This window comes from Vulpes lagopus, chromosome 4 (genome assembly GCF_018345385.1).
Source record: "Vulpes lagopus strain Blue_001 chromosome 4, ASM1834538v1, whole genome shotgun sequence".
Lineage (NCBI taxonomy): Eukaryota > Metazoa > Chordata > Mammalia > Carnivora > Canidae > Vulpes > Vulpes lagopus.
Window position 1 is genome coordinate 15,365,262 of NC_054827.1, and position 24,262 is coordinate 15,389,523.

At 46.9% G+C, this 24,262-nt stretch overlaps 1 protein-coding gene across 6 annotated transcripts in view; it reads right to left on the reverse strand.

Annotated features, from left to right (window-relative positions):
- Nucleotides 1-21,319, reverse strand: part of FAT1 (FAT atypical cadherin 1) — a 128,176-nt gene extending 106,857 nt beyond the window's left edge. For 2 of the 6 annotated variants that reach the window (XM_041753850.1, XM_041753844.1), the window contains exons 1-2: nt 20,972-21,319; nt 3,085-6,367 (exon numbers count right to left, since the gene is read on the reverse strand). In XM_041753850.1, coding sequence (XP_041609784.1) covers nt 3,085-6,349 — 3,265 coding nt within the window. In that variant the 5' untranslated portion in view covers nt 6,350-6,367; nt 20,972-21,319. Of the gene's footprint in view, nt 1-3,084; nt 6,368-18,052; nt 18,076-18,275; nt 18,417-19,717; nt 19,856-20,084; nt 20,221-20,971 lie in introns of those variants that run through there. The other 4 variants (XM_041753846.1, XM_041753848.1, XM_041753845.1 and 1 more) reach the window with 4 other exon arrangements.
- Between the last annotated feature and the right edge of the window lie 2,943 nt (nt 21,320-24,262).

The following is a 24,262-nucleotide window of genomic DNA, read 5'->3' on the forward strand; positions in this document are numbered from 1 at the left end:
TATTTATATATTCTACTCTTCAGATGAGCGACTATAAGAAAATAGTGTGACCAACAGAAGCCAGTAAACTATTACTTAAATATCTGGCTATAAAACCCACCTGCATCCCCAGGGGTGTGCACCTAATCACAGCTGGTCCACCCGAGACCCACCCTGAGCACCAACCCTAGTCGTGTCCCCACCATGCAGTCCCATTCCCGCTCCAATGAGATGCAAGAAAGGGATGGTGAACCGGGAGAAATTCGCCAAACTGCAAGCACAGGTGCATGCTGGTGAGAAAGGAAATGCTCGCCCAGAGGTGGTTCATAAAACAGCTACAGCAGATGATAAAAAAAAACTTCCGCTCTGCTTGAAGTTGGAGGGGTAAACAGTATCTCTGCTACTAAAGAACTATGTTCACAAACCAAGGAACGGGGGGGATCTGCTTTGGCAACGCTGAAGCACAGGCATCCCTGGCCGTGAACACTTCCGCCATTCCAGACCATACTGACGCCGCCCAGCATCTTAAAGCAACTGGGTGCCCACAGTCTGACCAGTTCAGGACAACTGGCGGAAGCTCTGCCCACACAACCTGTGGACAGCAAGTACTACCTGCTACTGGAGACCAGGATGATGGTGATGCTCTGGATCTCTTGGAGAATTCAGAACAAGCAAAGTAAAATGGGTCAACTTCTAAAGAAGACAGAACCTGAAGAAGTTACTGGCAACTGTTATATTATACTAGCACTTCCTTTTCAAAATGTTGTTCAGGGATCCGATAAAATCTAGAGCTCTTAAGATTTTTAAGCCCAAACTCCTTGGACATGGTTTTCAGTTTTTGCTCAGACACAATTCATTCTTTGCAGCTAATTAAGCTGAAGAAGCCTGGTAATAAAGTTTGGAGCAAGGTTAATAAAGTTCTCTACCTAGTATATGGTTTTATTTTTTATGGCACGGACAATGTACACAGAAAGCAAAGTTATTTTATAGAAAGCTAATCGTGACATGTCATATGGCTGATAATCTGATGAAATCTGATTAAAGATTTTAAATAGCAGTAAAATGTAAAAAAATAAAAAAATAAACAGAAATCTGGTATTGGGATACCTGGGTGGCTCAGCAGTTGAGCATCTGCCTCCGGCTCAGGGCGTGATCCCAGGTCTGGGGATCAGGTCCCACATGGGGCTCCCTGTGCGGAGCCCGCTTCTTCCCTCTTCCTGTGTGTCTCTGCTTCTCTGTGTCTCTCATGAATAAATAAAATTTTTTAAAAAAGAAATATGGTATTTTATACATTAATTATACTGAAATTAAAAAATAAAGACAAATAAGTATCTAGAAACTTAAAAAAAGAATTAAAAAATAAAACCTGGTATTTTAGATGAAAGGTATAAAAAAAAAAAACAAAGGTATATAATCCATTGATACTTCTATATACCATGCTACTGGTATATAACTCATTAGAAAAAAAATTCCATGAATAAACAAAAGTACATTAAAAATATTACAGCCTCTAAAATGACTCATTTCTAGGATAATAATGTTTCTTGTACTTTATGCATGTTAGATATACACATGGTTGGTGGGGTGGGTATTAACTAAAGAATTTATTTGTGGGATTACTGAATATAAACTTAAAAAGTTTCAACGTATTAAGAAAAGCATCTTTTTTTAGAATGGATATAGTCATAAAGGAAATACCAATGAGATTAATAAACTGAACTCTATCTATGGCAGTTAATCTAGCACTGTGATTACTACCCACAGTTTCCTTCTTTTCCACCACCATTCTCAGAAGGCAGGACATTCAAACCCAAACTAATCATTAATTTACTCAATCATCCAACATTTAATGAGCAGCTTCTATATGCCTGGTACCTGCTTGCTAGGGCTGAGTAAACACATGAGCTAAAAGCCTGTCCTGAAACGTGGTTTGGGGCTGAATTGGCTCCCCCAAAATTCATGCGTTCAGGTCCCAAACATCTCTATCTCAGAACATGATGTAGATAAGAACTTAAAAGAGAGAAATAAAATGAGCTCATTAGGGTGGTCCCTAATCCAACAGGACTGTTGTCCTTTTGAGAAGAGATGAGGACACACACATACACAGGGACGATGGTGTGAAGACACAGGGAGAAGACAAACCAAGGAGAAAAGGCTCAGAGAAAACCATGCCAACACTTCCAGCCTCCAGAACTGTGAGAAGAGCAATGTCTGTGGTTGAAGCCACCCGGTCTGTGGGGAGGAGACTGACACAGAACTGTAATATCCATGAAAAGCAGCTAAATTAGAGATGTGCAGGAGGTGCGAAACAATACACACTCTGGCATAAACCGGCTGTCTTGGGTGTTCTGGCTTCCAGGTGGAAGAGAATCCTAACAAAGCATTCCTACCACTTCCAAGACATGAACAGACCCTACCGCATGCTGGGCAGCTCTGTCAGGTTCTTTCACTTTACCTCGCATTCATCCTGCAGCCATTCTGAGCGTCCCCATCTGACCCAGGAAGTCGGTTTCCATAAGATAATTAACCTGTCAAGATCACCCCACGAGCAACCGAAAGAGCCAAGTCCCTTCAACACTGCTCTACCCTACATCTGCCTCTCAACGAAACCTGGAGGGGCTCCCACGGAAAGCAGCCCACACCCGGGAAGGTTTAGCAGAGGGTCCTCTCTGTGCACTGCATCATCTCGCAGGTGTTCAATAACCTCTGCAAGGCACGCCAGGTAGTGGTGGGGGCTGTTCTAAGTCTTGCAAACACACTAGCTTGAAAAGCTCTGGAATGCTTTCTCAAAGTTACAGCAAAACCACAGTGATGCTTCTGATAATATAGAGCACAAACTTAAAAGATCAGTATCACTGGTGACGATTTCAACTTCCTCCAGTGTGTGTGTGTGTTTTTTTTAAACCCATTTTATCCCAAGTCATTCAAGTTCCTCTGGTTCCAAACTCACTGCTTACAGCACACAGAGCCACCTGGAAAAGCAGAAAAAGCATGCCTGTGCACTTCCACGTTGAGCCCGGACAGAGGCCGAAAGGCAACAGTAAAGCAGCTAGCGCCAGGCAGACGTTCACTTTAGGAAAACCAGAGTAATAAGAATATATTTACCGGTTTCTTCATCTATTTTGAAAACACCAACCCCGGAACCATCTCTAATGGAATAGCGGATCTCCCCGTCTCTTCCTGTGTCCTCATCACGAGCAGATACTGTCATTACCGAGGAACCAACTGGGACATCTTCTTTCACTACACCCTTTTCCACGAAGCTGGAAAACACTGGTGGGTGTAAGTTCTCATTCACGTCAATGACCTCAACTTCCACATAGCAAGTGGAAGACAGAGAAACCGGCTTCCCTTTGTCTTTGGCCCTCACGGTGAGATTATACACTTGCTTCTTCTCAAAGTCCAAATGCTGCACAATTCTGACGGCTCCACTGAGTTTATCCACATCAAAGTGTCCTTCTCCGTGGTCCAGAAGACTGTACCTCACTTGGCTAGACTGACCTAAGTCAGGATCATAGGCCTCCAACCACATGATTATGGTTCCTTCTGGAAGGTCCTCCCGAACTTTCACACGGTAATTAGGTGGAATGAATCTAGGTGGGTTGTCATTAACATCCTCCAATGATACTTTCAAAAGCACAGTGGAAAGCAACTGGGGCTCTTCTCTGGCTTGATCCCTGGCCTCAATCTTTAAGTAATGCACCTGCTGTACTTCTCGATCCAAAGGGTACACGATTTTAACAACGCCGGTCATGCTGTCAATGGAAAATTTATCTGTGTCTGTAAGAATAGAGTAGGTCACGTGTCCATTTGGCCCTAAATCTTTATCTGTGGCTTCGACCTGGATGATTTCACTATTAATCTCTTTGTCTTCGCTCACTTCCACAAAATAGCTCTCCTGTAAAAACTCCGGGGGATTATCATTGGCATCCAGAACTCTGATGTCTATGAGACGCCAAGCGGCCTTCTGTGGTATACCAAGGTCAGACACTGTAATGTTCAGGGTGTACTTGTCCGTCGTTTCACGGTCAAGCGGCGATAAGATTTTTAGCATTCCAGTTTCCATGTCAATAATGAAGCAACTATCCTCATTTCCTCCAGAAATAGCATAGACCAGTTTTCCATTGAAGCCAGTGTCAAGGTCAGTGGCATTCAGGACAATTATGTTGGAACCCACTGGATGGTTTTCCTTTACCTCGATGCCAGTTGGAAGGGAACTTCTGAACTGTGGAGTGTGCGCATTGACCGAGTGGGAATCAAAGAAAACATCCTCGACCTCTCCCTGACTGTGTAACTTATTGGCCTGCAGGAGCTTCTCCGCCAGCATTTTGGCAACGCCAGTCTCTTCACACTGCAAGTGGACTGGCTTGCGGCTGGCGGCCACCGTGAGGTTGATGTATAACGGCGTGGCAAAATTCTCTCCATCTGTAGCTGTGATTCTCAGGCTGTGAAAGGACACCCTGGTCCCCAAGCCTTCCAGGAGCGACTGCTTCAGGGACAGCACCCCAGAGTTGGGGTTTAAGCTAAACAGATCCAGTTCATTTCCAGCTTCAATCTGGTATCGGACCAACTGAAGTTCATCGGCATCGATGGCAGAAACGGTAGTTATTTGCTCCCCCACACCTAGATCCCTGGGAATCGTTCCCTCACAGTTGATTTTCTCAAACAAGGGCGTGTTGTCATTCAAGTTATTGAGGGTCACTGTGGCAAGGACTTCGACTTCCCGGCGGTACGGCAAGCCCCAGTCGGATGCCCGGATCCTCAGAGTATAAACTCGAGGCATGAGCTCATAGTCCAAGTTTTCTGAAGTACTCACAGCACCGGTGAAATGGTCAATGACGAATGGCACGTGATTTAAATTGGCAATACTGTAAGTCACATACCCGTTCTCCCCCTCATCGGGGTCTACGGCACTCACACTCATGACAGCCGTACCAATGGGCACATTCTCATCAAAAGAGGCTTTGTAAGCGGTCTGGGTAAATTCAGGGGGATTGCTATTTGCACTTAAGACTTTAACCAAGACTCTGGTGGAGGCTCTTCTGTCACTGGTTGTCACTTCCAACTCAAAATGGGACGCCTGCTGTCTTTTAACTGGTTCTAAAATGGAAATGAGACCGGTGTTGTGATTTAAACCAAATTTAGCTTTTCCAGGTGTACTTTTAAAAACATACCTCAGATGAGAATAACTGGGTGTGGCCTTCACCATGACCACGGGTGTATGAGAAGGAGCAAATTCACTGATTTCCACTCTATAAACATCCTTTTCAAACTTGACCGGGCCGGCTTTGAACTGTGGAGAAGCCACATGAATTACTTTTACAGAAGAGAACTGGGGAGGAGTTCCTTTGTCTTTAGCCTGCAGTGTCAGATTGTAGCCAAAAGGATGACTGTCCCAATCAACGCCGCCAACTGCTTTGACTTTATATTCTTTACTCCCCGGAGAGGACCTCACCGTTTTAAACTGCTGAAGGAGGTCACCGGCCACAATGGTTAAGGAAGCTATTTCCCCATTGGGACCCTGATCGCAGTCATCCACTGTTACGATTGCGTACGTTGGGTCCTTGTCCAGTTCTGATGGTGACAACGTCACGGCTGTTATCACGGGAGCACATCCGTTGGCCTGTTCCACATGAACGGTCAGCTTGGCCATGCTGCTGATACCACTGCTACCATACAATTTCATCCCACGGTCCACAGCCAGAATTTCCATTTCATAGAGCTTGGTCTCTGCGTAATCAAGTCTACCAGTTAAAACTACTGTGCCACTGGTTGGGTGAATAGCAAACATGTCTGTTCGGTCTTTGAAACTATAGTAAAACTCTCCATTGGTTCCTATGTCTGCATCTGTGGCACTGACTCTTGCAATACTGGTCCTTATGGCTGTGTTTTCGGGTAAGGAAACACTGTACGAGGTGGGTGAGAAGAGAGGTCTCAAGTCATTTGTATCCAGCACTTGCACCCTGACCTTGGCTCGTGCTTCAGCATTAGTATTTTTTTCAACTGCTTTGACTATCAAGGTGTAATGGTCTTTCACTTCTCTATTAAGAATAGCTGTATTTCCTCCTTTGGTCCTTATTCTTAAGAAGCAAAAGTCTCCAAGAACATACTCTTCAGCTTTGAAAAGGTTTTCATTGTCTCCAGAAACAATTTTGTACCTTAACTCCCACGATGGATCTGTAAGGTAAATACCCATCTTCACAGGATGCCCAACATAGGTTTTAGCTGCGGAGTTTTCATGCACGGTGACATTGTAATGGAAGTGTGTAAACTGGAGAGGGATCTGGGCAAGTGATGGGCTTCCGTCACCATCTCCAAAATGCTGCAGGAGGAGGAGCAGAAGATAAAGCAAGTCCAGGGATCTCCCCATTGCTTAACTCTCAGGAGCCTAAAGCAAAAGAAAGAAAGAAGAATCATGACCTCAAAGAAATAAAACAAAACAGTGAAAACCTGTTTTGTTAGTTTGCTTGGGACGTCACGTTTTAATAAAGTATTGTATGTCTGTATGGAATATAAATAAATGCAGTAGTTTTTAGGATTCTTTTTCCTGTTCCCCAAGTATCAATACCTCGAACACCTCTGTTTTTACTAAGTTTAGGTAAAATCTTTTCTCATACTTTGATGACTCAAAGAATCTTAAGGAGCATCAGATCAAAGCCTGCCAACTCTAACAACTAAGTTGTATTCTTAGACTTAAATCTTCAAGGCAAACATAACCAACTGTTAACAAAGGGAGATAACAAACATGTTTTAGGTTTACTTATATGTAATAAATACCGGAGAGCCCACAAATTTAATGCCACTAAAGTATCCTAAGCCCAAGAAGCTTTGAACAATTAATTTAGAATAACAAAAACTCTGAAAGGTGATTTCATCTGACCTCCCACAATGACATTCTGTAATCCTATTTCAAAATTCATCCTGAAATAATTTTTTAAAAGATTTTATTTATTTATTCATGAGAGAGAGAAAGAGAGAGAGAGAGAGAGATTGAGAGAAGCGCAGAGACACAGGCAGAGGGAGAAGCAAAGCAGGCTCCACGCAGGGAGCCCAACGCGGGACTCGATCCTGGGTCTCCAGGATCACACTGTGGGCTGAAGGCAGCGCTAAACTGCTGAGCTACCCGGGCTGCCCTGAAATTATTTCTTTGTAGGAGTAATTAAGTTCACTCCCTACAAAATGTAAGGGTTTACTGTCTCATTTAGCACCACGTAACTACTTAAAGATATTAAAATAATTATAAAATAATTACAACACTTTGATCCTGAGGTCACTTCTAAACCAACAGGAGTCCAAAAAGAGCCCATTTACAAATGGAAAACAGCAGCTTAATGTCAAGCAGAACTTTTCCTAAGTCAGCAAAGCAAATCTCAGCAACCACATTAATGTTTTATCTCCCACTGCTGTCAACAACCAGTGTTCACAACTGAATACAAGACACACACATACATACACAGCTAAGGTGTCTAAGCTAACACATGGAGAGGGCCAATCAACGCAACAAGGCAGTAGGCCCTGTGGGAAGGTCAGAGGGTACAAGAGAAGGCAAGGGAGCATTTAAGAAAGGGTTGCCTTTCAAGTGGGAAGCAGGCGGTCCACTGGGCTGGCCTGCCGGGTGAGCAGGACAATTATTTTCAGATCAACTGTTCCTCTAAATACCTACAAATTCACCCTACAAATCAACAGAGCCTCACAAAACATCCCCAGTACACTCAGTAGAGGACAGCATTGCACCTCGACAAAGTAACTCCCAAATGAGTATTCATAGAACATAAGTCCCACCCAAAGGTGAAAGCAGCCAGGACACTGGAGGACTGGTTTCAAGGCCAGTTGAAATTAGCACCCCAGCATTAATTTACTGTATCCTAACTGCGCCACTGCCAACTTTGCCCCATTAGTCATTTCATGAAGGGGGGGGTGGAGCCCTGATACACACGAAGCAATAAGAAGCCTAATAGATACTAAATCATACCCCAGTTGGGCACCTTAACTTGTTCTTTAGCTATCATGCCATGTCCTCAACAGATAAAGTCAGGAAATTACAAAGACTTTTGACCTCCAGGAGAACAATTATCATTTAAACAAAATAAGAAACCAGTTTTCTCCCCAATCTCTTCAGTTGTTCAACAGTTCTAATATTCAGGGCAATTTTAACTATGTAATGATCAAATAATTTTGTCAAAACAAGGGAAAACTTCAATTCAACCTACAGGTATAGGGAATGTGCGACAAGACAGACCATGTAAGGTACAAAGAACTAATGACTATTTCCTGATCCCGAGGCATTCATAAACTAGGAACAAAATACACGTATATATGGACAGAAAATGCTTTTAAAAACACTTAAGAAGCTAACGTTAAACACGCATTGTCTTTTGTTTTACTAGATTAGTGCTATCTTTAGAACAGAGTATTAGGCAGGGTTCTACAGCAAGCAGTTAAAATATTGTGGCTTAATTCTACATATAAAATATTATGCAGCCACAAAAAAGAACAAGACAGCACTCTATACATTGCTATGTAGACATGTCCAGATAGGTTAACTGGCAAAATGAAACTGATCCCATTTATGTTTGTAAAAAGGGAGGGGAGATGGAATTGTGTGCACGGTAGGTACATGAAAGGGCTGAAAAATGAACACAAAAACTCTAGACGGATAAAAAAGTAAACCATCAACAGTGGTTACTGCTGAGGGAATGTTCATGCTACATCTTCACTGTTCTATCTGAATTTTTTCAGCAAAGGTGCATGTTATCTGTATCAATCATTCACTCCCCTCACCAATTATTTGACTCATTCAAGGAGCATTTAATGAATACCTGCTATGTGCTAGAAATAGTTCTAGATGCTGGGGATACAATAGTGAGCTAAACTGGCAACAAATCCTCATGGAAGACACGTTTCCTGGTGAGAAACAAGCAAAGAGTATGCCGCATGCTGAGGATGAGACAGGGAAGAGAAAAATAAAGCAGGACAAGGGACTGTGGCCAGGAATCTGAAGGGAAAGAGAGAACCCTATATTCAAAAGGCCCAGGGCACATTTTAGATTTTAGAATGTTCAGTATTATCCTGGTCTCTACCCATTAAAACCCCCTGAGAAGCAAGAGACAGAGAAACAGCAGAGACCACTGTGGCTGGGGTACCGTGAGGGCAAGGGGAGAGCTATACAGGGAGGATTTTTTCCATAAATTTTTAATTTTAGAAGTATTTCCAATTTATAGAAAAGTTATGGAGATAGCTTCCCCTGTTATTCACAGCTCAATTATGGTACACGCCTTACAACTAGTGAACAAAGTGAACGAGCACTGATGCACTGTGATAAACCAGTTAGAAGATTATTGCAATAATTGAGGTGACAGGCCTTGGTGGCTCAGCCCAGAAAGGCTAGTGCTGGAGGTACGGAGCAGCAGTTGAATTCTAGATCTATTCCAAGATTTGTGGATGACTTGAAGGGGCAGAGGGGGCAGGGGAGGGAGTGAGGGGAGAGGAGAGAGAGAGAGAGAGAAGGAAAACAGGTATCAAGATTCCAAGGACCCTGTGCTGAGCAAGGGAAAGGAGCTGCCAGGCCCTCGGAGAGGAAGAGGATCTAGGGATTAAGAGCAGGAGTTCAGTTTCAGAAAGGTCAGGTGGAAATGCCCACTGTTACCCAAGCAATGAGTGGGCAGTGTGGGTGAGGTCCGGCCTGCAGACCCAAATTTGAGATTTGCCTAAATAAATACGGATTTTATTTGAAGCCATAAAACTGAATAAGACCAGGGAAAGAATACAGATCAAAAAGAACATTAAACACAGATCCCTGATGGTCCCCAAGAACTGGAGGACAGACGAATTGATTAAGAACCAGCCCAAGAGACAGGACACAGTCACTGACACAGAAGCTCTGAACAGTGGCGTGGGAAAGACAATCGGTCCATCAATCTTTGAATAGCTGAAGCCTAACATCAGAACATGGAAATGACCCTGAAATACCGGCTGGTACCACTGCTACGCACACTGCTGGCTGGCCCCGGAGGCCTTCACCCTGCCCCAACCTCCCCCCCACACACACACCCCCCTAAGCCCTGCCCAAGGGAAAGGCCCAGCACTCCGCAGCACCGTAACTGTTCTCTCCCCACAGCATCTCAGCCACTGGGCAGGGCCACAGCAGGACCCACTCTTCTCTCTGGACTACCCCCTGGGGGACCACACTCATCACAGAAACCCTTCGAACCCTGGAATGGACTCTGCAAACCTGGCTGATGGAATGCCACTGTGATTAGAATCAACTGTTAAAGGAAATCCTTTTGATCAGGGGGAAAAAAAAAGTCCGCTTTTAAGTAGGAGATATTGTTAACATTTTGGTTACATAACTCGGAACTGTGAACTCAGGTTCTGCTACAAAACGCCACCATCAAAGAAACAGTGGCTATTCCTCTATGCAGAACAAACAGTTAAGGTTGAAGGGGGAAGGAAAAAGACTCAAAAAAAGATACTAATACCATTTCATCTGAGAAGTACATTACCTAGAGTTCATGCTTATGAAAATTAAAATGATTTTAGCTGAAGGCTACACTTTGATATTTAGAAGGTGATCATACTACTTGAACTCACAGTCAGTTAGGATTTCTTAGATGCGTTTTGCGAAGTGAAAATCAGGAGTGTTTACTTAGTTCAGCCCTTATGGAAAAGGGCCTCAGGTCCAAAGCTGAAATATCTTTAGCATAGATTTCTGAAAATCCATAAATGAGAGAAAAATAATTTTTCCACTAGAAATCGGATATTAACATGCTCATATTTCTTCATTAGGGAGACCTTCACGTCAAGTATTCCAAGTCAATTACTGTGACTGCAAATTCTTTGCAAAACAGGACGCAGCCCCAGTGCTGCGAAAAATTCAAATACTTAGATCTAAAGCTGAAGATTGAGAAATGTTTCATAGGCTTCCGAGAGAGGATTATGTGGGACGCAGCATTACACATGCATAAAATCTATTAAATGTTGTACATTCATTATTTAGAGGTCCCAATTCTTAACACACCATTAGCCCTCCAGGCTATAGGGAAACAGTATCAATTCCACCCGTGATGACAAAAATACACAAAAATATTCACATGAAGAACTCTGTTCTCCCTCAGCGTGCTCTCCCACATACTCCCATTCTGTATCAGCAGCAATAAGAGCATCACTTATTACTGAAACTCAGAGCTTAATGTTCAGTTTGAACAGCGTCACATTTTAAAAGTACTTCTGATTTTGAAGATGTCTAAACTGCCCAGAAGATTACGTTTTCAAAGAAAAACGTCACAGAGTTGTCAAAGACAACGATATGAAATGTGACTTTTTAAAAAATATTGTATATTAGGGGATCCCTCCCTGGGTGGCTCAGCGGTTTGGTGCCTGCCTTTGGCCCAGGGACTGATCCTGGGGACCTGCGATCAAGTCCCGCATGGGGCTCCCTGCGTGGAGCCTGCTTCTCCCTCTGCCTGTGTCTCTGCCTCTTTCTGTCTCTCATGAATAAATAGATAAAATCTTTTTTAAAAACACTGTATATTAACTAAACATTTAACGGTCTCTAAAATCATTTATAAGAGTCAAAAAAAGAGATTGTATCATACTAGGGAAGTCTGTTTCTCAACTCTAACCAATTCACAGCTTTGTAACATTTACAAGAGGAAAAATAAATCATTTTCCTAATAAATTATAATAGCCATGAAGAGTACTTTTAGAAGTATCCATTGTTACACTGTGAAATTAATGGGTGGATCTTTATTTCCTGCGTGCATACTAGATCTTTGTAAGCCGTGTTAAGATGTTTGTCAATCAGGGATCCCTGGGTGGCGCAGCGGTTTAGCGCCTGCCTTTGGCCCAGGGCGCGATCCTGGAGACCCGGGATCGAATCCCACGTCGGGCTCCTGGTGCATGGAGCCTGCTTCTCCCTCTGCCTGTGTCTCTGCCTCTCTCTCTCTCTCTCACTGTGTGCCTGTCATAAATAAATTAAAAAAAAAAAAATTTAAAAAAAGATGTTTGTCAATCAGAATGGGGGGCGGGGGGCAGCTATGAAGCCAGAACTGAACAGCAGCCGTAGGCTTCATATATATCATTTAACTGCTTCTGGTAATTCTGCATGTTGTTAGTTCTGATTGGAGCTGCAATAAGTCTGATTACCCTAAGCGATGACTTGATTTAAATACTGCCTTCAAATGATCAACAACTGATTCCAATTTAACTCAGAGGCGTCTTCGAACTACTGACAGCGAGAACTCCAAGCCTCTCCCCTCAGTACATGAGAACTTTTTTCCAGAACTTAAGACCTTAAGGAAGTTAAAGAGACCTCCTCCTTTTTAAGTGGCCTCCATAGAAAATCTGCTATGTAATTTACCTGCTTTGAGCCCACGAAACCTCTCGAGGTATGTGAAGATGACGGTCTCCGGCTGTTCTGTGCTACTTGACATCAAAGACGAGACGGAAGGAAGCCGGCGGCGCAGGCCCTTCTACTAGGGAGGCCTGGCTACTCCCTTTCCTCTCCTGCTTCTACAGACAAGACATGACCCCTATGTGTTACTCACCCTCCAACCACTTTCTCCTCACCCAGGCTCCAGGGCAAACACTGCTCACCGAGAAGCTCCGTAAACACAGTTTACGCCTCTAAGATCCTCTCACCTAATGTATTTTTCTCTGCAAAGAGGAATCCTTTAAGTGTCACCTTCACGGGGCAGCCAGTAATTAACACTGGCCACTTCCCCCACTCCCAAATCAGGGAAGGGTTACTCCTGGCCAAATTACGATTACAGTCATTTCTGGGTACACGTACAGGTATTCCACTAAATGATGGATCAGGAATGTGGATGTTCCGTGTAAGGTAAGAAAATGGAAAGGCACCACGTAGAAAGTCCCTCCTCTGCCTCTCCCTGAAATGCTCTCTTCCCCTGTTCCCCCTTCTTCCCACCTCGCAGAAGGGATGGGACCCAACCAGCTACAAATAAAGACGCCCTGGGAGGCCGTAGGACGCTGCCTCTTCTGAAGTTCTCCCCTAAATCATCGCTCCCTCTGGAACACCACACTCAACAACTCCATCACAACAGGCCCCTGTTGCAGCGTCTACACACTACATCCCTACTTAAGAACAAACTTCATTCCAACCTTCACTTCCTACAAACTCACACCTTAGGTTTCTCTTTCTCGTTCAGGGAAAATTCTAAAAACATTCTTGCTCGGGGCTACCTGACTTCTGCCTCCTGTAAAGAGGCCATCTCTACCCCTGACTGCTCTACAGGGCCTCACACCCATCCTGGCAACACAAACCGCTTCTCCCGGTGTGGTGTCGCAAGCCAATGTCAGATCAGATGCCCTTTCCTCAGCACTCCCTGACTCAATGTCACACTGCTCACGCCACCGCCAGCCCCAACACCGCTGTGTCCTTTACATGTCACAGACTGCCTAAAACGTGGCAATCCACCACATGTAGAAGATGAAGGACAGTTTCCCTGATTCTCTTCCAACACTCTTTTATACTTTCACCTTCACGTTTGCCATTACAAACCTCTTCCATCTCTTTTAACACATGTCTAAGGTATTGTCCTTAAAGACCTCATCCAATCAGACCTCATGCCCTGATTGTAAAGGATCGTTCTGGAATCCCACATTCCAGCCTTAACCACCACCCCCCGCCCCCCGCCTTAAAGAGCGGGCACACTCCTCCTGAGATACCATCAGACCTATGTGACACAGCCTCTCACGCACTCGCAGTTGCAAAACACCAGCCATTCCAACCTACTTTTTCCATTGTACATTTCTATGCCAGAAGAGTTTCGACACTTCCCAAATCACAAATCACTCAGGCTTGCAACCCAAGAAATCAAGTAAGAAAGATGGGGCTGGCAAACATAAAAACTGTGATCTAGCCCTGGCTTTGTCCCTAACCGACAGTGCAGATTCAAGGAAGTTAGCTAACCTTTGGGATCCATTTCTTTATTTGGAAAACTAGAGACTGCACTAAAATCTTTAGGGGTGCCTGGGTGGCTCCGTGGGTTAAGCGTCTGCTTTGGCTCAGGTCATGGGATCCTCAGAGTTCTGGGATCGAGGCCCAAGTGGGCGCCCTGCTCAGTGGAGAGTCTACTTCTCTCTCTCCCTCTCCCCCTGCTCGTGCCTTCTAATAAATAAATCTTTAAAAAAATCTTTACAGCCTCCTCCCACCAGAGAGACTCCTCTCTCCCCACCCTGCCCCCACCACTTCCTTCTTTCACACACATGCTGATCTTTTAATTCTATCAAACCTCCATATCTAAAGTTATTGAGACTTCTCAAAAATTGTTCCCTTTCTCTTTCTGCTGTTGCCATCTAGTCCTTATTTGTATTTGCTCAGATACAGGAAAGCTAGGATTTCCTAGCTTTCCAGTATGCCTGCTTTCTGGCGCCATTACTCCTCAATCTATGGGCCACAATCAAATCTATCTCATGAAAACTTCTTTGCAATATCAGCCCCTAGTTTGCAACTATTCAGTGTTTCCCCTTAGCCGGCTTATTTTATGAAGTGTATTCTTCTTGGCCTTATAGTAAAGATCTCTTATAATTTTACCTCTACCTGCTTTACTAATTGAATCTCTAACTTACTTTTCTCTTTCAATCCATAAAGGCATCCTCCCCACAGGCTGGGAACAACCAAGCTGTCCAGAGCAGATGACACTGCCTAGTGGTAACGGCTCCAAACTCGTAAGATTTCCATCCCCTGCCTTCTTAGAAAAGGAAAGCTGAACATGATGGTTTTTTCTGCCCTTCATTCCTCACATTTATTTTTTTTTAAAAGATCTTATTTATTTATTCATAAGACACAGAGAAAGAGAGGCAGAGACATAGGCAAAGGGAGAAGCAGGCTCCCAGCGGGGAGTCCAATGCAGGACTCGATCCCAGGACCCCAGGATCACACTCTGACCAACCCTGAGACACCCAGGTGTCCCACATTTAGTTATTTTCACCTCTCTCTTCTACCTTTCTTTCCTTCCCTTCTTAGCGCCTACCCCCATAAAAAAAGAAAAAAAAAACTATCCTGTCTATAAAACAATGTAAGCCCAGGTCATAGATTTTCTATGTTCTACTTGCACAAAAGTTGTAAGGCATGTTAAAACGGGTTTAAGGAGGCATTTATAATAAACCAATCAATGCTTTTCCTAAAGATGACATGGTATGCTTTGGCACGCCACAAATCATGTCACAACTAAAGTTTCTCCGATCTGCTTTCCACACGTCATTTCCTGTCCTTGAATTATTCCCTTCTGATTCACTCTTCCCTCAGAAATCACCCTATCCTAATATCCATCTCGGCACCCATGCCCAGCTCACCAAGGTGCTGGGGTGAGCCACCCTGCCCTTACCATGCTGGATACAACCGACTGCTTACTTGTCCTCCCCCACTGGACTGTAAACTCCTTGACGGCAGGCAGTGTGATTTGTTCACCTTGTTATCCTGTGTCTGGCCCAACGTTGGGCACAGAGGAGATCCACGGCTGCTGAGTGCATGGAGACTGGAAGGCAGGACTCAAGTAGGGGAGGGAAGGGAAGGAGGGATAACATGGGGAAATACACGCCCATCCTGAAATTAACAGAAAATCCAGGTGCAATCACCAGGCCAGTAAGGACAGTGCAGATGGCTGCCCTGGAGATGGCTCCGATTTCTAGCAGCTGAGAGAGAGGTCACCACCCACCTCAAAATGCTTCCAAATTGGCTGTAAGAGATGCCAGATCAGTTTCTGTGATGCAGAGCTTATTTTGAAGCGCTATGCTCGGTCTATGAAGGATAAGAATTAAATACTGCCTGATTTTCCTAGTTTGTAGAAAGGCATTTAACTATAGATTTATCTCCACACATATAATAAACTTTGGCAACTGAGCAAGAACTTTGGCAATTTTATTTAAATCTGGGACTCAAAGAAAGTTTAAAAAAAAAAAAACTTCACAATGTGAAATAAACCGATTCTTCATTGGATGGAATACATCTTGAATCAGAAGACAAAATGGCAACTCACTCATCTTAGAAGGAGTGAATCATCTAGAATCACATTTCAAAAACTCCTTTCCAGTGCCTTAGGATAAACTAACACTTGCAAATTGACCAATTAAGTGAGACAAAAAAATACAGTTTGGCTTCATCATCTATATAATTTGGTCAAAAGCAAGCTTACCTACTGCAATTTCCCACTCATAAAGATTAAACAGACACCTAGCCTTATGGCTTCCTGCTATTAACTCAGGTCCTTTAGGCCACAAATTAGGCCACTGAGACATTTAATGCAACGATAATGCACTAATTTGATTCAGTTTACTGAGTCTATGTAAAATCAGCCAAACTTCGGTGGAAAACAGGTGGTGGCAGACTTGACAGGGAAGTTCTTAAATAACCCATAAGATCCCTTTCACCTCTAACATTCAAAGAAATAACTGCTTCAGAGGTGGCTCAAGAGCTAAGTCTACAGAAATGCACTAAAGAGGCAGGGGAGCTGGGGACCAAAAACCATATTAGTTTACACATAATTTTCAGATTCGCCTTTTGGCACTTGTCCACAACATGGATTAAATGATGTATTAACATGATGATAACCCACTGGGGGAACTTCTAGTGACTAATTAAAAGATACAAGGAATATACAGGTGGCCTGAGCACTTTTATTAAGTCCCCTAACAATCTCACTTCCTTTCAGAGTGACAAGGAATTTGGCTCACTTAAGATGTTCCTTTTTCAAGAACTGGGTTCCCTAATGCACACTCTATTCAAATCAAATCTTATGCTGAACTTGTTACACACCATGTTTGCCTTAACCTAGAGTTATACCAAGTGCTTTCTTTTTAAATTATGTAACGCTTCAAGTATTTTAAAATCCATTTTAAAGTCTACTACTACACTAAGTACAGAGGAATAATAGTTCTAGGTGTCCCTTTAAAATTCAAAAATAAAGCCAAATATCATATATATGATAATACTAAGGTACACAACTGCAGAAACATTTTCATGAGTAACTGTAACAACTGGACATGTTGGGTAACAACCACAACTCTCAGAATAATATGGAAAAATAGTACCAGAACCTACTTTTCACTCGTGCAGATACCTAAAACCTACCTCCCAAAACGCAGAGCCTTAAGAGGCTGCCTTTATAAAAGATAAGATCATTTGCCTTTCAATTTTTTTCCAATTTTAACAGTCACTGTAAATATCCAGTATAAAGGAAAAAAAAAAAAAGTAAAATCAAATCTACCAAGCACCAGTTCAACAAAAGCCACTTAATGAATCCGTAGTTCAAACACACGCAAAGAAAAAAAAAAAAAACAAAAAAACTTGAGTGCACAAAAAATGTTTGAGTTTACTTTCCTAATGCATACAATTGCGTCCTTGTTTTTCAAAGCTCTGCAATTCACATCAGTGGGAACAACAAAAAAAAAAAAAAAATCTCACGGAGACCACAGAAAGTTAGCTTCCTGGAAGAAGGCACTCTGAGTCAAAAAAAAAAAAAAAAAAAAAAAAAGCAATGAAGAATGAGAATCCCTCTCTTAAAAAAATTAAAAAGACCTTCCAAGTTTCTCTTCTAGGAAAAAAAAGGGGGGGGGGGTAGTAAGCAGCGCATTTTGCAGAGGTCGGGCCCCGCCGCTCATCAATCGCACCGCCGCCCGCGTTCCCCCGAGCGCACCGCACCGCACCCTCCGAGCCGCGCTCCCGCGGGGCGCGACCTCTAAGAGGAGGGCCCCGGGGCTGCAGGCGAAGCTCCCGCAGCTCCGGCCCCCGGCCTCCGCTTTCGGGTCACCCACGCCGGCATCTCCCGCGAACCGCAAGAACGAGCCTCCGGGCGAGATCAGTCAAGCCCTCGGCGCGCACGGGCGTCGCCGGGGAGGGCGGCGGAGTTTCCGAGCTCCCGGGCGCCGCGGAAGTCCGCGCCCTGCGGCCGCCGCTCGCGCTCCCTGCAGCGGCGGGGCCAGCCCGTGCGCCCGGTGCAGCCCGGCCCCCGGCCCGGTAATCCCCATTCGGCTCACGCTGCAAACCACCCCCCTCCCGCGCGAGTCCCGAGCTCGTCCCGAACTTCCCGAGCGGGCAGGCGCCGCGGCTCCGTACCGGCTTGCAGCGGAGCCGGCTTGCAGCAGCGCCTTCCCGGCCGCGGGGGCCGCGCGGCGCTGGGCTGCGCAGCCGGGGGGCAGCGCCGCCGGAGCCCCAGGCCGGCCGCCCCCGGAGCTGCAGGTTGCACAGCCTCCCGGGCACCGGCAGCCGCGCCGCCTCGCTGCGCGCCCCCGCCCCGGCCACCCGCCCTCCAGCCCAACTTCGATTCTATCAAACTTACGGCAAAGTTGGCCCCAAGTGGCCGCGGCGCTCCCGGGGACGCGCGCCCCGTCGCCTCAGCGCGCCCGCGGGCGGGGACGGGGGCCCCGGGGGCCTCGGCGGGCCCCTCCTCGCGGTCCGCGCGCCCCGGCTCGGCCCGCGCTCGCCGCCCCCGCGTGCCCCGGCTCGGCGCCGGGAGGTATCCCTCCGCCCGCGGCCACGCCCGCCAGCGCCGGCGCTCGTTTCGGCGGCGCGGAAACTCGGGGCTGACTTGCCCGGCGGCCGGACCGCGCGCCCGCGGGTCCCGGAGCCCCTCGCCGACTGCCCCCGAGGAGCCCCGCCGAGGCCCGGCGCGTGGCCCTGCGGCGCTGCGGGGAGCCGCGAGGGGCCGGCCCTAGCGCGGCCCTGGGTCACGGCCGGCACCCCGACTAGTGCAGGGGAATTAGCGTGGGAGGTTTCCTGCTGGGGAAGGGGAAAACAGTTTAGCTTAAGGGAAAAAAAGAAGAAGAAGAAGAAGAAAAAAAAAAAAAAAGCCAGCTCCGGCTAATAGAGCTTTTGTGGGTTCCCTTTACAGTCCTAAATCTGCATTTGAAAGCCTCCGTTCTGGGTCTGCAGTTGCCCCGCGGAATGAAAATCTTCCAAGAGGTCTCCAAAGGAATGCAGGCAGGTCGGATCCACTTCCTCCTTCCCTCGCCCCGAAGATCCAGGGAGAATGAGAGCGCTTCCTCCGCCACCTCTGTGCGGAGCTGCTGAAACCCCGTAACCTCCCGACCCCGGTAACCGCACCCCAACGCCAGCCTCTTCCGGCGGACCCCCCCCCCCCCAGCCCAGGCTCCCACGTCTGCGGGACAAAAGGCTGCTGCGCCGCCTCGTGCGCTGCCCCAAGCCGGCAAGTCCACCCCACAAGCTGGGAGCCCAACCTCACGTGAAGCTACGAGGTCCCTAAGGGAGCAGGGGAAGCCCCGGGCGCCCGGGCGCCCAGCTCGGCGAAGCGCGCCCCAGGCCCGAGCGCGCAGGTCCCGGGGGGTGGGAGCCGGTCCTCCGCGCCCGCAAGTCTCCAGGCGCCCGCTCGGCACAGCTGACACTCGGCTGGAGCCCGGAGAGCTCGGGGGGTTGGAAAACAGCCCAGGGAGGAGGGTGGACACGACCTCGGAAAGTTTGTGGGACTCGAACATTTACCACTGCGAGGACAAAGAGGCCTGATTTCCCCCGGCACCGGGGGAGGGGGCTGCAGGGGGAACTGCGAGGCAGATGCGGGCGAGGGGGAGTCTAGGGTTAGAGGGAGAAATTCCTTGGTTCAAAGTTAATGCAGCCTCCTCTTAAACCATCCTAAAGAAGGTGCTTGGGGGAAAAAAAAAAAAGTGTCTAGCAGGTTATGGCTGGGAAGGAAAAAGAACGCCTGCAGAATGAATGGTGCGGATTCGCAGCACTATTGCTGCGCTGCGCATTTTTTGGAATACGCACCAATTCACACGCCCAGCACACACCACCGTCCGAACACTCGGCCGTGGCCATGAATGCGCCAAGTGCGCCCGGAGTTACAGGTCAATTTCATGCACGCAGCACCTCAAAATAGGTGCCCTGATCTCCAAGCTCCACCGGCTCGCGCCTCTCGCCGAATCCCAACTCTCGGCAAATCACAGTCACACAAGAACACCAACAGTTTGCTGGGGGAGGGCGGGAAGAGTGGGAGGGGAAAGAAGAGAGCAGAAAGTAAAAAGACCTCATCATCCTGGAACATAAAAAAAAAAAAAAAATCCCAAGATGCCTTAAAGGGCGCAAAAGAATTCCCGAAGACAATTACCATTCGCTAATAAATCAAAACCCTTACTCGAGCTAGAACATCTGTTTGGGAATCCCGGTTTTCCAGCCTCGCCGCGAAACCTAATCGCCTGGAAGAAGTTGCACTTTTTCGCCACAGGAACAGCCGAGAGCCAGAGATGGAGGTTTCCGACTCCGGCGCTGCCACGTTTTTCGGCTCTTCTGAGCCCGAACGAAACGAAATAGAGCTGCCTCTGTGGCTACCATCGAGTTACCGTCACAGGAAAGGGAGGCGTAGCTCAGGCTCCACGTTTGTGCTTGCCATAGCTGGTCCTCCCCAGCCCTGTCCCCAAAGGGTGTTGGAAATTAGGGGGATTCGGGGACGGTGCCTGCAAACAAAAAACGCTTCCTCCCAGCGCCGCGTCTCCAACCAGGCCGCCGAAGGCCGGTATTTGAAAATTAAGGCAGCGAATGGGCTGGAGCGGGCGGTTAAGCGAAGGCTGGGAGCTCACGCCCACGTCCCGGGAGCGCCCGGCAGGTCCAAGTTCTCGGTCCGCGCGGAGCCGGGCAGGGACCGCGCGCCTCGCCGGGGGCCCGGACTAGAGGGCGCTGCGCCACTGCAGATCGCGCGGCCCCGAGGTGCGCCCTCCCTGGGCACCATTTCTATAATAAGTTACATTCAAAATAATGCACAAGCAGCAGAGCTTTTCAAGTTCTTTTGAGCGGTGCTATGTATGTATTTCATGAATTCCAAAAACCTGTGCACACTGATCTTCCCGTTCCCGAGCCGCGTGCCTCCGGAGCGCTGTGCGGCTCGCCAGGAAGAGCGAGCCTGTAGGATGCACACGCTTCCCTGCACTAGCCACTAGCTAGCTCGGGACCAACGACCCCCCACGTAATCTCATCTGCGTTTAAACTTCTATACAAAAAAGGCCTACACTAGACAAAAGAACTCACCAGTCCAGCCCCTCGGGTCCGCGGGCGCTGGCTCCCAAGTCCCCCGGCAGCTCCGTAATGCGCACGCAATTCGGGTTATTCGTTCAAAGCCGGCTCTGAAGTCCCAACTTTGCCTCCCTCCGATCTTCAGCACGTCCCCAGCGGGCGTGCGATGCGCCCGCGCGGCCCGGACCCAGGTGGCCACATCTCCGGAGGCTCCCGTCCCGGGTGGAAAGTTGGGCACCAAAAGCAGGAGGGCGACAGGGGAGTGCGCGAGGGCCACGGGCCGGGGCCGGGGAGAAGCCAAGTTTGTCGGGACTTGCCCAGGCAGCGAGCCGCCGAGTTTAGGAGTTGCGGCCGGGAACTGCGGCGGATCGCCGCCTCTTTCCCCGCTCCCTCCCTCTTGGAGGCGCTGGGGGAGGGGAGGTGACGTCAGCGCCCCGCCTCGCCCCCCGCCCCGCGGCGCGGCCGGGATTCTCCTGCGGGGTCCGCCTCCCCGACCGGCGCGGCGAGCGAGCGGGAGGCTGGGGCGGCCTCCGCTGCGGCAGCGCGGTCCGCCCCGAGGCGCGCGTCCCCCTGCGCCGGCGCCGCGGCTCCGGAGCGGCCCCGGGGCTCTGCTGGGCGAGCCCCCCGCCCCCCCGCAGCGCTCCCCGCGCGCGCAACTGCAGGTGATGCTCTCCCCCTTCTGCAGCTGAAATTCCGTCGCGACGCGTCGCCGGCCGGGGGTGTGCAGGGCGGAAGCAAGAAGGGTCTCTGCAGACTTGGCCTGGACGACTTCGACTTCGGGGCCCTCCAACTTCTGGATGTGATGTATTTTTAAATAGTTCTTGGGCTCTGGCGCTGTTTGTGGTCTTTGTGTTGAAAATCACAGAGCCATGTTTTAATTTTCAAGTCCTTTCCAAGAGCGCCTACGGGTTTTTTTTTCTTTTTTTTTTTTTTTTTTTTACACGAAGCGTGTAAGGTTCCGAGGGGTGTGGGCGGGAGACGGAGGAGGAGCCAGTTTTTAATGTGTCTTACAAATCATCCACAGTGATAGGGGCCATACACACACCAGTCGTAATGTAGACTAGGATAAATGCAAGCACTGCTGAAATCCCATTTATAAATGATCGCATCGCTTTTCTGTAAGCGTCCAGGCGCATGGAAAAGATCTACGGTGGAATGGGTTTGGGTTTGTCTTTTTGTTTGTTCTTTTTTTTTTTTTTTTTTCCTTAATGCTGCTAAAGTAGCAAAATAAAATCTCTCCTGAACGGCGTGAAATGTCCAGGGAGCCATTGCTGTGAGTTGACACTGGCCACAGAGGTTGGCAGTAAAATTCATAGAACCCTGGAAAGGGTGAGCACGCGGGGAGCCGGGTCTATCAATACGTTTGCAGCCACGGATGTAAATCTGCTGGTCTGTTTAGCTGGTCCTTCTCTTTGAAAGGTAAAGAGCAAAACCCTGAGGACACGGGAAACAAGGCAAGGAGTTAAACAGTTACGAGTCGAGCAAGATTAAGTGTTGGAGAATTGTGTATGAGGAAGTCGCATAACTTCTCCAAATTTCAGTTTCCTCCTCTGTGATAAGGAAGAGTATGTGTTTCACATGGTAAAAATGTATTCCTGTATTTATTCATTCAAAAAAAAAATTTATTGAATGTCCTGTATTTGCCAGGGAGATAACATTCATTCATGCAGGCAGCACTTGGAGCAGCATCTAAAGTGTCTAGCAAGCGCACAGTAGTAAATCAGTAGCCTTTTTCTTACCCTCTTCATTCTTTCCAGTATGTCAACTTTCTCATCTCTAAAATTAGGAAGAGTTATCACAACCAATTCAAGATATGTTTTGACTTAGAAGGGAAGAGAGGGCAGTGAGAAGCTAGGAGACCAGAATTTTGGGGAAGGACCTTAGAGGCCTCGCAGACCAGAGGGCAGCCGGAAGGTGCCAGATTCCTGAGGAGGGAGGAAGCAATCAAAAGAAAGACTGGTTTGGGAGGCCAGCCTGTCAGTGCAGAGGACAGACTTCTCCTGCTTCACTATTTCAAGTACACAGGCTCACTCCTCTTATGTCAATAGTTGAAATTAGAAATTGACCACATATTACAAGTTCTTGTAAATGAGGCACATAAATTTTTTCCAGATGCTGCAGTGCAAGTCAATTTGCTTTGCTCTCCGAGTCTTCAGAGTTATCATAGAGAAATCAAAGTATTTCCATTAACACACACACACACACACACACAAAAGGAACATGTCTAGAATTGATGGTATCAATTAAAATAGCTATTTTTAAAAACAAAGTGAGAGGGGCAGAAAACTTTTAACAACCTCAGACCTGCATGATCCAATACCATAGGTAGATACTGGCCACAAGTGTCTGTTTAAATTAATTTAAAATTCAGTTATTTTGCTCTCACTGGCTACATTTCAAGAATATGGTATCAATGTATGGCTAGTCGCTACCTATTAGTTAGGTCTAATGAAAGAATATTTTCGTCATGACAGAGAATTCTATTGGACAGCATTATCGTAGACTTTGCTATTGTTTTTGGAATGCTACATTCAAAGATAGTTTTTCATGCACCCAATATTGAGTTACTCCCAAAGTAAAACCAGAAAACCGAAAACCAACCAGAATCACAGAAGCATTCACTCATTCTGCAAGTATTTCTCAAATACCAACAAACGCTATGAGAAATTGTAAAAGACTCAAATTTTAATGAGTTTAGATGTGGTTGGTGACTAAGAAATTTTAACATGGCCTAACATGGGCTGCTTTTAGTTGTTCGCTTTCATTGCCGAATACTAAAACCAGGGAAAATCACTAAACTTGAAGCAGAAAAGAATTCTATGACACTTTTAGGCCTAGTCCTAGGATTAAATGATTCTAAGTAGTCTGCCTGATTTCTGGCATCCCACCCTCTCTGTTCCTTGTCACTGCTTTCTCCTCCGCCTTTACTCCCTTTCTGCCTACACTTCCTGGAGGTAACACCCTCTTCCGCCCTCTCTGCCTTCCCCTGCTTTGGAATCATTTTACTCTTTGCATTCAAATACAGGTCTCCTCTGGGATCCCTGTACTCTCCTAGGGGGCCATTAGAAGAGACAACTACTCAAATCTGATAAGAATCAGTGGAAGTTAACTATGGGTATGAATATGTTAATATTCCTAGTCCCTTTCATGTGTATTGTAACAAGGGCTTTCTTGAAGCTAAAACGTAATGGTAAAATTTTATTCTAATGGCGAAATTCCAGATGCCATGGCCAGTTGGGCAAATATTTGGAGGCATTACAAATCACCTAGTGGATGGCTATTAAAAAAAAAGCATACCTTCATTTT